The sequence below is a fragment of the Oryctolagus cuniculus genome, chromosome 10 (genome assembly GCF_051225735.1).
Source record: "Oryctolagus cuniculus isolate XC-2025 breed Fujian yellow rabbit chromosome 10, ASM5122573v1, whole genome shotgun sequence".
NCBI classification, from domain to species: domain Eukaryota; kingdom Metazoa; phylum Chordata; class Mammalia; order Lagomorpha; family Leporidae; genus Oryctolagus; species Oryctolagus cuniculus.
Window position 1 is genome coordinate 100,570,724 of NC_142876.1, and position 15,758 is coordinate 100,586,481.

Genomic DNA, 15,758 nt, shown 5'->3' on the forward strand with positions numbered 1-15,758 from the left:
AACTTGAACCTTAAGACAAAGAAATCTTAGAGCCCAGGCATATATTCAAAAGCAGGCAAGTCAGAAGAACAGATTTCTATTTACAAATCTTTTGTGGTTTGGTATACAGAGAAAGGACTAAAGAACAGAGGAAGCCAAGACTAGGAATCAGGAATCTGGTTTCAAGGTGAGCTAGAATGATCGGTGACAGTTAATTAAGGAATTGGCTACTAATTGGATAAAAGGGGAAAAACAGTGGGGCTGGATCGGACCTGGTAGACTATCACTACTCTGAAAAAGGAATCCAGAAAGTTGAGCAGGACTACACTAGGGTATCACGTAGAATGTAATAATTAGTAACTGTTTAGTATGAGGGGCCTGAGAAGCACCCAAGAGGAAATGCTCAGGAGGAAACTGGAAATAATGACTGTGAGCTAAGAAAACGGAATCCACTTGGGATGGAGCCATAGGATTTGCTAGTTTACAGGTGGGGACTGAGACAACTAAAGTTAAGAGGGCAGAGCTATTAAGAATAAATGAGGGCTGGCATTGTGGTGTAGTCGGTAAAGCCTCACCTGTGGCACCAGTATCCCAAATGGGCGCTGGTTTGAGACCTGGCTACTCTATTTCCAATCTACTTCCCTGCTAATGTGCTTAGTAAAGCAGTGGAGGATGGCCCAAGTCCTTGAGCCCCTGCACCCACGTGTAAACCTGGAAAAAACTCCTGGTTCTTGGTTTCGGACCAGCCCAGCTCTGGCCGTTGCAGCCATTTGGGGAGTGAACCAACGGATGAAGACCTCTCTGTCTCTGCCTCACTCTGTGTCTGTAACTCTGCCTTTCAAATATAATAAATACATTAAAAAAAAAAAAAAGAATAAATGAGTGGCCGGCGCCACGGCTCAATAGGCTAATCCTTCACCTTGCGGGTTCTAGTCCTGGTTGGGGCGCCGGATTCTGTCCCGGTTGCCCCTCTTCCAGGCCAGCTCTCTGCTGTGGCCAGGGAGTGCAGTGGAGAATGGCCCAAGTGCTTGGGCCCTGCACCCGAATGGGAGACCAGGATAAGTACCTGGCTTCTGCCATCCGATCAGCGCGATGCGCTGGCCGCGGCGGCCATTGGAGGGTGAACCAATGGCAAAGGAAGACCTTTCTCTCTCTCTCACTGTCCACTCTGCCTGTCAAAAAAAAAAAAAAAAAAAAAAAAAAAAAAAAAAAAAAAAAAGAATGAGTACTGAGTACTGGGACTGGCATTGTGGAACAGTGGGTAAATCCACTGCCTATGATGCCAGCATTCCTATGGGTACCAGTTTCCGTCCTGGTTGCTCCACTTACAATTCAGCTCCCTGTTAATGGCCTGGAGAAAGCAGTGAAAGATGGTCCAAGTATCTGGACCTTTGCAACTTATGTGGGAGACTTGGATGAAGCTTCTGGCTTTAGCCTGGTCCAGCCCTGGCCACTGTGACCATATGGAGAGTGAATCAGCAGATAGAAGATCTCTTTCTTTATTTCTCCCTCTCTCTGTAACTCTTCCAAAAATAAATAAATCTTAAAAAAAAAAAAAAGGAATAAATAAGTACTGAGGGCACAGTCCTGGAAAACAGCTTCACTTTATGATAAAAGAAAAAGGAGAAGAGAAGAGGACTGAGAAGGAGGAGAGTCAGAAGACTGTTATGAAAAGTGCTGACAAGAGAAGGGTCTCTTTTTGCAACCAGCACAGGCTGGTTTCAATGATTCAGGGATAAGGTGTCCTTCCTCCTAGTGGCTGGCTCCTTCACCTTTGTCCCACCCTACTGTATTTCAAATCACAGAGACGGACACGATGGGATGGCCCATTAAGTGGTTTTACCTTACTACATCTTAGAAATGAAAATAAAATAGACTACAACAGATATATCAAAGCTCATTGCATAAGAATGAAATGTTGCTTTTTTATCATATAAAATCAAGTATATTTTATAATGACTTTTTCCCCTCTGTGGTAAGCAAAGTAGCAAAGTTTATTGGGGTAGGACATCTCTAAGAGTTGAAGAGACAGAATCTAACAGAGAGTGCCCAGTCAGACTGGGGAAAGCAAGGTTACTTTAGGTGGTTAAATTGAGAGAACACACTTGGCAGGCCAGGTGGGCAGCTCAGCAGAGAACTGAGAGCTGAGCATGCTGTCTTCGTTCTAACTGGGGCTTCTGAGGGAAGGGGTTCAGTTCTTTCTGCCGTTTTTCCTTCCCCTCCAGAAAAATTCCTCCCAAGGGTTTACTACCCAGTGCCATAAGACTGGGGAGCCCACCTGGCAGAGGGCAGGAGATTGTCCTAGGGTGCCTGCCTTGGAGGAAGCCTGTGAATGCTGACTTCTTTTTCAACTACACACACCCACACCCATGATGACTGGGCCATGATACAAAAATACATCTCTTACAGTGGGAGGTGATCAAATTAAGCTAAAATGCCAGAGCATCGGGCCCCAGCCAGTCTCCTTAGGGATTTGTTCTATCAGTTGTCTCCCTTTCCCCACAGGCACAACTTCCTTTGGCTATTGGTTTTGTTTACCAGTACAGAGATCTGCTCAATTCTCTCGTTATAAATGATAACCCTTCTCCTGCTCCTATATCTTTGTCACTCTTCCCTCCAATCTTTAATTGCAAGGTTTTTACTGCCCCTTTTCCCAGATATGCAAAAGAAACCTGGGCATCATCAAAGACTTTTCCCTTTCCCCAACATATTGATCATAAAGACTGGTGGATTTCATACCCTCTCTCAGCTACTTTCCTTACCATGCTCAGGGCCTCCTCTCAAGCAATCATGTCTTACCACTTGTTGCAGCAGTCTCCCTAAAAACTTACCTTCCACATGGCTAACAATCTCTCCAGAACACAAAGCTAGATGAATATACTGCTTAAAATCATTCCATGATCTCCTGTTGCCTTTAAGGTAAAGCCTTAGCATAGCATTCAAGATAAAAAAAGTTTATGACCTGGCCTCCATTTGTTTAATCAGCCTTATCTTCCATCACTCAACCCCAATGTTCAGCCCCATGAAACTCTTCCAACTTCTCAAACATATCATGAGCCTTCTCTTTTTCATCCTTCATGGAGCTTCCCTCCAAGCTTCAGTGCCTGCCCTATGAGACACACTGCCACCTAAGCCTTTTCCATTCTGTGTTCAGCAGTCAAGGAAAATATATGCTTGTCTACTTGAGTACTCCTGCACTTATGGACTGCCTGTATACAGTGGGTCATCAAGAAGTCTTATATAATTCTAGGCTGATGACATGGGAACTATCTGATTAGAAATAGGTATAGGAAACCAGAGATAGATCTAATCAACAGCCAACTATTTATTCAGCATCTCTGTGTAAGAATGAAGGTTCCAGCCGGCGCCGTGGCTCACTAGGCTAATCCTCCGCCTAGCGGCGCCGGCACACCGGGTTCTAGTCCCGGTTGGGGCACCGGATTCTGTCCCGGTTGCCCCTCTTCCAGGCCAGCTCTCTGCTGTGGCCAGAAAGTGCAGTGGAGGATGGCCCAGGTGCTTGGGCCCTGCACCCCATGAGAGACCAGGAAAAGCACCTGGCTCCTGGCTCCCGCCATCGGATCAGCGCGGTGCGCCGGCCGCAGCGCGCTGGCCGCGGCGGCCATTGGAGGGTGAACCAACGGCAAAGGAAGACCTTTTTCTCTGTCTCTCTCTCTCACTGTCCACTCTGCCTGTCAAAAAATTAAAAAAAAAAAAAAAAAATTAAGAATGAAGGTTCCATTGAGAAACAGCCCAAGAATGTGACATTTTTACCAGACCCATGAAGAGGCTGCAGCATTACTGACTGTGGCCACTCCAGTCCTGGCTTTGAGCACCTGAACCAACCAACCAACTTTCCTTGAAAACACAGGCATTCATCGTGGAAAGGCAGGTGATCAAAAGGCTGGGAATTCAGACAAAACTTGCTCTGATACCCTCACTTCCCTAAGAAAAAAACAGCAGTACTTTTGGGGAAGCAGATAGTTTTATCATTAGGTCTTGAGACCAACGTCAAATGGAGAGTGTCTGGCTTACCTGTCAGTTTCCCTGGAGTATTTAATTCGTTTCCTTTCTGGAGAGTCAAAAGATTGGAGCTTTTCCCTGCGATCATTTCCTCTTTCTTTAAATCTTCCCTGTTGGTGAGCAGAAGAGTAGACTTGAAATTTCCATCTGATGGGGCTGGGGAGGGGGGAAGTCTTATTCTACTCCTGGTATTTCTTCTAATGTGAAGGAGCTCAACTTGGAACTCCCAGAATATTTTGTACCTTCACACACTGTTCTAGAGAAAGCAGTGACTTCTGTTCATAAATCTGGAAATAAGCTGGTGTGGCTGACTCAGCTTTTTTTTCCTTTCTGATTAGCAGTTGAACTCTAATGGGACTTCATAGGTAAACTAAAATATATATGTATTTAAGAAGTAGAGAGACAGAGAGAACTCCCATCCTCTGGTTCACTCCCCCAAAATGCCTACAATGTCCACAGCTGAGGCAGCTCAAAGCCAGGAGCTAAACTCAACACAAGTTTCGGACATGGGTGGCATGGACCAGAGACCCAAGTACTTGAGCCATTACTGCTGTTTCCCAGGATGAGCATTAAGAAGCTGGAAGTGAATGCAGAGACAAGACCCAAACCCAGGCAACTCAGTATGGAATGTGGGCATCCCCGAGTGGTGTCTTTACTGCTGCAACAAGGTAGATTCCTAACTAGAAGATCTGTCCTGGTCTGGTGAAGTCTGTGACTGGGTAGGCAAGTCTGCTTAATTGTGTGGTCTAGATAGCAAGTTCATTTGGCTCTCACACTAAGATGCTTCCTCCAACTTAGCCTTCACCAATAAATGATGCTATTTTAGCAGCCCTAACTGATACTCTTTCATTTTGTTCCACTGACTTAAGATATCAGCTTTGTGAAGGGTGTTGTGGTACAGTGGCTATTCCATGACTTGAGATGCCTGTATGCCATAATGGAATGCTGGTCTGAGATCTTCGCTTCTGATCCAGCTTTCTACTGATGTGCCTGAGAAGGCAGGGGAAACAGGTTGAAGTACTTAGGTTCCTGCTACCCATGTGGGAGACCCAGATGGAGTTCCCAGTTCCTGGCTTTGGCCTGGCCCAGCACTGGATATGTTGGGTATTTGAAGAACGAACTTTAGTAGAAGAGAAGTTTTCTCTCTGTCTCTCCGTCATTATCAATTTGTCTTTTAAATCAACCAATCGATAAATCTTAGGAAAAAAAAATCAATTTTACTGAGGTATAATCTGTAAAAGATAAAATGTACTCATTTTATCGTAGAATTGGATGAGTTTTGACAAACGTATATATCATCTTTTTTTCTTTTTGCCTCTTCATTCTCTGTCATCTTATAGGGAGGGATCAGCACAGTCTATTAAGTTTACAACAGAAAGCAAAAAGAGTTGGGGTAAGGAGAGTAACAGTTCACCAAAGTTTACCTCCCGTTCTCTCCTCTCCAGATAGGCTAGCTCCTGTTCAGACTGTTTAATCTTCCGGTGGATTTCCAGGTTTTGCTGAGAAGAGAGGGAATTCTATGAGCACAGTCTAGAAAAAATGGTCCCAGAAATGCTTCTAGGCCTTCTTGATGGTCCCCTTAGGACTGTGGTTCTTTTGATTGTGTCTTCCAAATCACCACTGTATCCCACAAGCAACAATCCCTAACTTGTCTGGCCTTAGTTTCACCATTGGTAACTCAGATTCTAATGCAGGCTCATCACAAAGATTAGTTAAACAACGTGGCACAAGAATGAAATTTCGTTGTTTTTTTCCAAAATATCAAAGACAAAAGTATGGTTTATTCTTTAAGAGGGAAAAAAATAAATAAATAAACAAAAGAGAGAGGGGATGAGGGTACCAGGGAGGAAAACTAAATGCCTAAACTCTCTGCCTACCTCTGCTGCCCAATCTACCAACCCCTAACACTAGTCACTCTTTCCAGGGTCCAGAGAAACATGAAAAGGAGCACCAGGATCTCTAAGATACAAGCCCTCAGGCACAGATATGAAACTTACGGAGTCTGAAACAGCTCTTGTATGGAGAGGGGGTTCTTTGTACTGGATGACTCCAAGGAAAGGGAAAGTTCTCCAATCTACTGGCCACTGTCTTAGAGCCAGTTCAATTTGTGGACTCACTAGACCTGTGGCTCTTTTCTTTTCACAACTATTTTTATCTCCAGCTTTTTAGAAGCACTGTCATCAACTAGAATTCATATTTTTTAACCTGATGACTCAGAAAGTCAAAGAGACTTGAGAGGCAATATGTTTAGGGACTGTCAAAAAGAACTTCTCAAGTCCTAGAAGCTTGCAGAGTCTGTGCAAGTATGGCTGGGAAAAGCAGTCTACTTATCAAAAGCAGACCTTCTCAGCTTTTAGCTATATGACTTTAGGTTTTGTGTTGAAAGAAAATCTCAATCTAGTCCCCTCATCCGCTCTTGAAGGACTGTCAAATAAATTACTCTGAGAAAAATGAGTTGATTTGGGGATTTATTTTTTCATAATTTGGCTCTTTGGTCAGTACATATAAACGAGAAGTCTGCAGGGGAGGATCGATGTATGTCTGTTTGATACCCCAAGAAAAGCTGTTGTGCTGAGCTCAGACCAATACTTACTATATGAAGAGATGGCAGAATTATTCACTCATGGGAGAATGGGATCAACTGTATACTATCACAGCTGCACAGAACCAAGGTAAAACTACCAAGTGCCAAAGAAGAAAAGACACTTATCTGAGCTCCATCTGTAAGGCGAATGGCAAAGCTAAGATGAGAAACCCAGCAAACGAGTTTCCTACTCCACAATCTCTTTTCTTCCTGTACATCTTCTGTATTTGATGTACCAGCCCCAACTATGCTACTTGTTTGGTATCTATACATTGATGTTCTTTGAAGGTGGGAAGAGCCTTAATTCAGAGCAACTCATGAACAAAAGTGGAAAAGCAATTCTTTCTTGAATTGGACTGCTTTAATGACAGGAACAGGAGATGATACAGGCTAAGGAAGGACAATACAGCTTCTTTATTTCCTGTAACACCCATAAATGACAAGAGTCCAAAGTCTGAAAGATCATGGCCCCTTCCACTAATACCTTGTGCAGGTCTGACAGCTGTTGATGTTTGATCAGAACTTCTTTATTGGGAAACTGCCTTCTGCAGAGCAGACAAGCTAGTTTATTCCAGTCAGTGAGTTTGTCCTCTTCGTTCTCCTTCTTGGCCAGTTCCTCCCTCTGTTGGGGCTGCACTGTGCGGGGCTGCTGGGGAGGGGCCTGTTCCTCCTCCTCTTCTTCCTCATAGTCACTGTCTCCTCCATATTCACCGAGGAGGCCGATTAGTGGATTTACCACCTTAGGCTGGAAGGAGAAGGTCAGGGATCAAAATCAAACTCAACTTCTATTTTGGGGCCTGTGTTTTAGATATTCTGATATGGGTATCTTGTTTGTCTTTAGTTGGAATTATGAACTGGGTTAAATATAGGACTAATGACCATGCTGCTTATTTTCCAGATGGAAGCAACATGGCTACAGCTTAACCCTGTTCCCTGCTCACTGAAGCTCCCTTAGAAATCACCCTAGCAACAGAACACCAAGAAGGAAAAGAAAGTGGAAACACAGAAAATAGCAAGAGTTAAAAAGTTTCAAAGAAGCGACAAATTAACTTCAAGTACTGTAACCCATGAAGGAAAGATACCATCACTTCAAGGTTATCTAAAAAATGAGAGTCACTGTTAGTACCATTTGCTCTGGCCAGAAAGGTAAACTAAAAAACATGATCCCCCTACCATGTGGCACCAAAAGGCAGGAAATACTGAGGACAGAAAAATGAACTTCTTTAGTGATTCAAAAAGGGGAAGGCAAATCAGGTGGTAATGGCACAGGGCAAACAGAAAAATCACTGCCTCAGACTCTTCAGTAACAGCCCTATTAGCGGGCAGGAAACTACCTCCTGCATACACTCAAGGGCACCCTTTATCTGTGAGACAGAAAAGCTAAAAGACTGACACCAGAGTGAGGGATTAGCCTTCCTGATTCCTTTACCACACTAATCAGATCCAGCCCTAGCCCAGGCATCAGTCAGCCTTACTGGAGGAGGACTCTCTTCTTTCTTCACAGTGGGAGGCAGGGGTTTCTTAAAGACATCTTCTTGGGGGGCCTTCCCCTCACTGGTATTTTCCTGAAACTGATCAAACAAAGTATTAATTCTTACATGATATTCGTCCATAAAAAACTGGGTTAAGAGTTAATCCTGGTGTAATTAGGTTCATTTTTCCAAATCTCCTAATTTGTTAAAGATCTATAATGTTGCTAGAGTGATTTTGAAATAGAATGTCTTTAAAAACAAAATACTCAAGGTTGGCATTGTGGTGCAGTGGGTTAAGCCATCACCCACAATGCTGGCATCCCATATGGGTGCCAGTTTAAGCCTCAGCTGCTCCACTTCCAATGCAGTTCCCTGCTAATGGCCTGGGAAAACCAGTGAAAGATGGCCCAGGTGCTTGGCCCGGCCCCCCAACCACACATGGGAGACCTGAATGGAGTTTCAGGCTCCAGCCTTCTACCTGGCCCAGTCCTGGCTGTTGGGGCCATTTAGAGAGTAAGCTATCTGAAGGAAGATATCTCCCTCTGTATCTCCCTCTCTCTCAGTAACTCTGCCTTACAAACAAAATAAAAATTAAACAAACAAAAGCCATAACACTTGAGGCGCCGTAGGGTGCAATGCATTAAGCCACTGTTTTGGATGCATCCATCCCATGTCTCAATTCCCCCAGCTTCCCATCCAGCTTCCTGCTCTTGCACCTGGGAAGGCAGCAGGTGATGGCCTAAGTATCTGAGTTCTTGCCACTCATCTGGAAGACCCTGATGAATTGCTGGCTCCTGACTTTTGCCTGGCCCAACTCCAGCTAGTGCAGGCATTTGGAGAGTGAACCCGTAGATGGAAGATCTCTGTCTTTCCCTATCACTCTGCCCTTCAAATAAATAAAGTAAGTAAATAATTAAATCCTTAAAAGAAAAAACCACCCAGTATGTACTCTATGATTACTACACATCAGGGCACAGAAGCATTTATATGTAACATTATTTCCTATAATCATTATTACAAATACCTATATCAGCATTAATCCCTTCATTTTACAAATGGTTGGGAATGCAGTTAGAAAGATTTAAGGGGGCAGAAGCAGAATCTAAATATCAAGCCAGTATGACTCCATTTTTTTTTTTTTAAGATTTTATTTATTTGAGAGACAGAGTTACAGACAGTGAGAGGGAGAGACAGAGAGAGAGGTCTTCCATCTACTTGTTCACTCTCCAAATGGCCACAACAGCCCAAGCTAGGCCGATTTGAAGCCAGGAGCTCCCGGGTCTCCCACAAGGGTCCAGGGGCCCAAGCATCTGGGCCATCCTCCACTGCCTTCCCAGGCTAGAAGAGAGCTGGATCTGAAGAGGAGCAGCCAGGACCAGAACTGGCACCCATATGGAATACCAGCACCACAGGCAGAGGATTAACCTACTGAGTCACAGTGCCAGCCCTCTTTTTTTTTTCCTTTCTTTTTTAAAGGTTTACTTATAATAATAATAATTATTATTATTATTATTATTTTGACAGGCAGAGTGGACAGTGAGAGAGAGAGACAGAGAGAAAGGTCTTCCTTTGCCGTTGGGTCACCTCCCAATGGCTGCCGCGGCTGGCTCACTGCGGCCGGTGCACCACACTGATCCAAAGGCAGAAGCCAGGTGCTTCTCCTGGTCTCCCATTCGGGTGCAGGGCCCAAGGACCTGGGCCATCCTCCACTGCACTCCCAGGCCACAGCAGAGAGCTGGCCAGGAAGAGGAGCGACTGGGATTAGAACGCAGTATGCCGGCGCCGCAGGCGGAGGATTAGTCTATTGAGCCGTGGTGCCAGCCGGTTTATTTATTTGAAAGACAGAGTTACAGAGAGGCAGAGGCACACACAGAAAGAGAGGTCTTCAAATGGCTGCAACGGCTGGAGCTGTGCCAATTTGAAGCCAGGAGCCTGGAGCTTTGCCTGGGTTTCCCACACAGATGCAGGGACCCACGGACTTGGACCATCTTCTACTGCTTTCTTAGGCCACAGACAAGAGCTGGATTGGAAGAGGAGCAGCCAGGACTCAAGCCAGTGCCTATATGAGATGCTGGCACTACAGAGAGCAGCTTTACCTGCTATGTCACAGCATCAGCTCCTCAATTATTATTTTATTTCCAGCTACTTGAAAAGCAGAGTGACAAAGAGAGAAAGAGACACACAAAGAATCTTCCATTTGCTGGTTTACTTTCCAATATGCCCACAACAGCCAGCGTTTGGCCAGCCTGAAGCAAGGAGCCTGGAACTTTATCTGGGTTTCCCATTTGGGTAGCAGGGCCGAAGCATCATCTGCTGCCTCACAGGACACATTAACAGGAAGCTGGAGTAGCTGTGACTCAGAATGGCACTCCAGTATGGGATGCAAGCATCCCACGAAGTGGTTTAACCTGCTGTGCCACAACTCTGGCCCCAATTTTAAGTTTTAAAGATATACACAGACACCTATGCTCCCACTTCTCTTTTCTGTATCTCTAGATACATTAGAAGAAAAAAAAGATAAATTATTAAATAAACTACAAGCAAATTCATGCATTTTCACTGATACCTGGGTAAATCAATATAATTATTTGGTAAATAATTTGATTTTGTATCTAGTACAAAACTTCTCACGATCTCTGATTCTGAAAATTCATTCTAAAACAGTGATTTATAAAAGTGAAACAAGGGTAGTGGGGGAACAATCACTATGTTCCTAAATTTGTATATATGAAATGCATGAAGTTTGAGTACCTTAAATAAAAAGTTTCTAGTACACATACCCACAAAAAATGTGAAATAAAATGCTAAATGCTATACTGTATGACAACACAAGATTAGAAAAAAGGAAGCAGGGGCCGGTGCTGTGGCACAACAGGTTAATGCCCTGGCCTGAAGCGCCAACATCCCATATAGGTGCCGGTTCGAGACTTGGCTGCTCCACTTCCGATCCAGCTCTCTGCTATGGCCTGGGAAAGCAGTACAAGATGGTCCAAGTCCTTGGGCCCCAGTTCCTGGCTCCTAGCTTCAGATTGACACAGCTCCATTTGGGGAGTGAACCAGTAGACGGAAGACCTCTCTCTGCCTTTCTTCTCTCTGTGTAACTCTGACTTTCAGATAAACAAACAAACAAACAAATAAATAAATCTTAGAAAAAAGGAAACAAAAGAATGCACGAATGATGAAGAAAATGAAAGTATAGTTGTAATGAATTTTTACCACAGAAGCACCAAAAATAATAAAGAGTATTGTAGAAACATAAAAATAATAATGATTAAATGACAAGTGAATAAAGAATACAAAACAATATCCTTGCTATAATTACACTTACAGAATTGTGTATATAGAGTATATAGAGTCAAAGGGAAAGTAAACAAGTACAAATGCATGGCTCTGAAGTGTTGGGATTTTTTTTTTTTTAAAGATTTTATTTATTTACTCGACAGGTAGAGTTACAGACAGTGAGTGAGAAAAACAGAGAGAAAGGTCTTCCTTCTGTTGGTTCACTCCCCAAATAGCTGTCACGGCTGGCGCATTGTGCTGATCTGAAGCCAGGAGCCAGGTGCTTCCTCCTGGTGCAGGGGCCCAAGTAATTGGCCCATCCTCCACTGTCCTCCTGGGCCACAGCAGAGATTTGGACTGGAGGAGGAGCAACCGGGACTAGAACCTGGCACCCATATGGGAGGCGGAGAATTAACCAAGTGAGCCACAGAGAGGCCCTGGGATTTTTTTTTTTTAAGATTTATTTATTCATTTGAAAGGCAGAGTTAGAGAGAGAGAGAGAAAGATATACATAGAGAGAGATCTCTTCCATCCACTGGTTCACTCCTCAAATGGCTCCGATGGCTGCAGATGGGCCTATCCAAAGCTAGAAGCCAGGAGCTTCTTTCAGGTCACCTACATGAGTGCAGGGGCCCAAGGGGCCATCTTCTGCTGCTTTCCCAAGCTCATTAGCAGGGAGCTGAACTGGAAGTGGAGCAGTCAGGACTCGAACCAGCACCCATATGGGATGCTGGCACTATAGGCAGCAGCTTTACTTGCTATGCCACAGCACCAGCCCCAGTGTTGGGATCTGAGCTGAGTCACTTTGCTTTACCACCCACAGTTTTGTCAGAAAGGTGAAACTGGGAGCCAAGAACTAAATCTAAAAACTGCTATGGGAGATGCAAACAACTTAAAACACTACTAGGCCAAACACCTACCTCTTAATTAACTTTACATCTTTGTGCATGATGTCTGTATTTTAATCTGTAATTATTTTGGTCACAGACAGTAGACTCACAAGTCTCCTTACCTTTGTCACTCCTCTGTCTTTTTTCTCCTTGCCTTCTTTTTTAGATGTTTCTTTCTTGCTACTTGACTTTCCTTGACTGGTGGATTTCTTTTCCTTGATCTCTTCTTCCTCAGGTGACCCAGGGTCCTGGGGCACATAGACTTCTTGCTATGATATAGTTGGAAACAAGTAAGTCTAAAGAAGATTTCATTCTCCCAGCAATTCCAGGTCTAAGGAGCTCAGTTCCCTTTTAGGGAAAGAACAGCTCTCATACTCATAGCCTAAGTACCCATGCCAATCTAAAAACCCATTCCAGGGGCCAGGACATATCCAGATTTTTAAGAGCAGCACTGTTCTTACCTGTAATGCCACAAGGCATTGATTTTCCATATAAGCAACAATTCAGTTTCCACAGATTTAAATTTTTCCACTTTTCATGCATTGAGCATCCAGAGGATCCAGGGAATAAAATCCTCAAAGTAACAAATTATGGGTGCTTTTCAAAAGGATCACTGAAAACATGAATAAAGCCAAAAACTCACCTGGGTGGTGGGGTCATAATACGTTCCTGCCAAAGGGTCATAATAGTAGCCAGTAGCAGAATCATATATGTAGCAGTCAGATGATGCTGCTGAGAATAAAACCAGAACCAATGTCAATCCCTGTGCAATGAAGCTCTCCCTGGGGACTCACTAAGAACAACTCAGGAATTAGGATGGTACAATAAACAGGCACAAAACAAAAATGGTAATCTCTTCGAATAAGCACACCCAGATAAGAGCACTTCTTGCTAATTTTGTGACTACAAAGATTTCTTTTTTAAAAAGGTGAGTTTTTTTAGCTTTAAACTTTAACAATTTTTAACATTTGCTGTAAGTACTTCATATGTAGACATTATATACATACTCATAAATATTGTTTTTTAAGAACAGAAAGATTTCAAGTAATGAGTAGTGACTCAAACAAAAAGAACAGAAAGAAAACAAGAGTCACTTACACTGTTGTCCCTGTCGATTTGTATCTGTAGACCAATCTGAATTTCTGCCACCTCCTCTCCTATCTCGGAAATATTTTTTGCCCTAGCAAAAAAAGGCAAGTTGAAATTATGAAACTATCTAATAATGATTAACATTAACAGTCACCCATTAGAGAAAATTGAAGATGACCCTTTCAGTCACCTGAGGATATTAGTAGTGTACTCCCCACCTGTTAAAGCCTACCTGATAGTAATGCATGTGGTCAGAATGGTCTCCAGAATCATTTCTGCAACAAACATACATGTCAAGTGTCTGTTAGCAAAAGGCACTTGAAGAGTGTCTAATTCTATAAACTCACTGAGAAATTCTCCTTTCTCTATTTCTCAGGGAAAGGAACCAAGCCAGACAGCAAGCAGGTTGGACGGTTTACACTTTCCTGAGGGAAGGAGCAGTGGGAGTCCTACAAAGCCAACTGCTGAAGCAAGACAGTGACTGAGGTTGCTAGAGCAAGATGTGCCTCATCTCTTAAAGCCTGTCTTGCTGCTGCAGCTATCTTCTGTTACCACTCCAGGATCATAGGGAAATGAACAAAATCAGGGAAGTGGGAGGTCAGGACAGCATTTTTTTATACGATTCGAAGGGGAAAGGAAGTACTGAAGTTTTTCTGCATATCTAAAACTTATCACCATGAGACCCAAGGATACTAGGCAGTTACAAGCAAAAAGCCTAAAGTATCCAGTAATACTGTATAAGAACAAAAACAATTTTAGAGTCAGGAAGGGTAAGATTTAGAAAAAGAAAACATATGAGCACATATTGGAAACAGCCTGCACTAGGAAGGCACCATACCTTCCTATCTGTCTCTCTAGCCAGGAAAAGGAGAAATTCAAGTAGGGGCAGCACAAGAGATCTCCACCTTCCTGCCTTTACCTTCGTTTTCCAGTGGCCAGGTTTACAGCTACCATCTTCCCATCGATGCTAAATGGTGGATCAAGGTTCTGCAAGATCTTGACTACGCGAAGAGCTTCCTAGGGAACCAAAGGCACACTTGAACCCAAAGAGAGAAAGCCCGTGTCCTTTGAAAGAGAACATCGGTTTTTCTTTCTAAAAGATAAATTTATTGAAGATTGTGTTCTGGTCATAATCTTAACATTAAGAGGGCAATAGTAAAAATGAAAAGGCAGGGGGTGGGGAAGGGGCAGGCACTGATACCACGGGTCAGGCTGATGCTTATAACACCTGCATCCCATGTGAGCACTAGGTCGAGTCCCAGATGCTTCATTTCTGATCTAGCTCCCTGCTTTGCACCTGGGAAAGCAGTGGAACATGGCCTAAGCACTTGGGTCCTTGCACAGGGAGACCTGGATGAAGTTCCTGGCTCCTGGCTTTGGCCTGGCCCAGCCCCCCACCATTGTAGCCATTTGGGGGAGTGAATCAGAAGATGGAAGATCTGTCTTTCTCTCTACGTGTGTGTGTATGTATGTATGTGTGTGTGTGTGTGTGTATGTGTATGTCCCTCTGTATCTGCCTTTCAAATAAATAAGAAAAAAAAAAAGACCAACTCTTGATGAAGGACTGATCAGAACAACGATCACAGTAGATGTCAGCTTCTGAGATAAACTTCAGAAACTCAAATCCTCTTTTGGGCTGCAACTGTCAACATATCAGATTCTGTTTACAAAGTTTCTTGTGAAATTTGAGCATGAAATCTAAGACATATCAATAACTACCATTACTACATTTATATCATTTCCATAGAAAAGGGCCTTAAAACTAAAAACTCAAGCCACAAGAAACTATTAAATACTTTGAAGAAAAAGAAGAAATCCCCTGCTACCATCAAATATAAAACCATCTATGGATGGACAAAGAAAAACTAAGAAATCTAAAAATTCATTATAACCTTGGAGGGTTCAGTACTCAGATTCTTCACATGAAATTAAGTTGAAAACTAATGCCATTACAGGAATAATGGCCTGAAGAATCACACACATTTCTGATTTTCAAGAACAATCACCTCACCGGAATGAAAATTAAACCCAAAGGGGAGAACAAAGAAAGTTAAGATACCAAGAAGCACGTGAGAATTCAAATGGTAAACAGTATGTCAAAACCTCTTTTAGTTGCCTTACCCTAGACTATTCCAAGCTAGTGGAAACTCACCGCATGCGAGTCAAGGTCAATAAAGCCATAAGTGTGGCCCATGGGGCCGGTTCTGTTCTTGATGATGCGGACGTTGGCAGTAGTAAGGCGGACGTAGGGTTCTAGCACTTCCACTATCACTTCAGGTGGGGTGGAACGATAGATGCGTTTTAGCATGATTGCTGAATAAACCAAACACAAATGGGAGGAACAAGGAAAGAGACATGTGAATGTCTGAAGTCCCACGCACATGACTCATTTTTTCATTGCTATTACCACTCTGCTCTAGCAAGGCTGGATTTATAAAGAAATGC

At 43.4% G+C, this 15,758-nt stretch overlaps 1 protein-coding gene across 29 annotated transcripts in view; it reads right to left on the reverse strand.

Moving 5' to 3' along the window:
• RBM6 (RNA binding motif protein 6) overlaps positions 1 to 15,758 on the reverse strand; it is a 116,168-nt gene that overhangs the window by 1,617 nt on the left and 98,793 nt on the right. For 16 of the 29 annotated variants that reach the window (XM_089306228.1, XM_089306222.1, XM_089306224.1 and 13 more), the window contains 10 exons: positions 15,466 to 15,626; positions 14,233 to 14,330; positions 13,546 to 13,588; positions 13,323 to 13,404; positions 12,868 to 12,956; positions 12,347 to 12,493; positions 8,059 to 8,154; positions 7,068 to 7,328; positions 5,424 to 5,498; positions 4,012 to 4,109 (listed from right to left, as the gene is read on the reverse strand). In XM_089306228.1, the coding sequence (XP_089162354.1) occupies positions 4,012 to 4,109; positions 5,424 to 5,498; positions 7,068 to 7,328; positions 8,059 to 8,154; positions 12,347 to 12,493; positions 12,868 to 12,956; positions 13,323 to 13,404; positions 13,546 to 13,588; positions 14,233 to 14,330; positions 15,466 to 15,626 (1,150 nt within the window). The remainder of the gene's footprint in view (positions 1 to 4,011; positions 4,110 to 5,423; positions 5,499 to 7,067; positions 7,329 to 8,058; positions 8,155 to 12,346; positions 12,494 to 12,867; positions 12,957 to 13,322; positions 13,405 to 13,545; positions 13,589 to 14,232; positions 14,331 to 15,465; positions 15,627 to 15,758) is intronic. The other 13 variants (XM_089306234.1, XM_089306230.1, XM_070050797.2 and 10 more) reach the window with 1 other exon arrangement.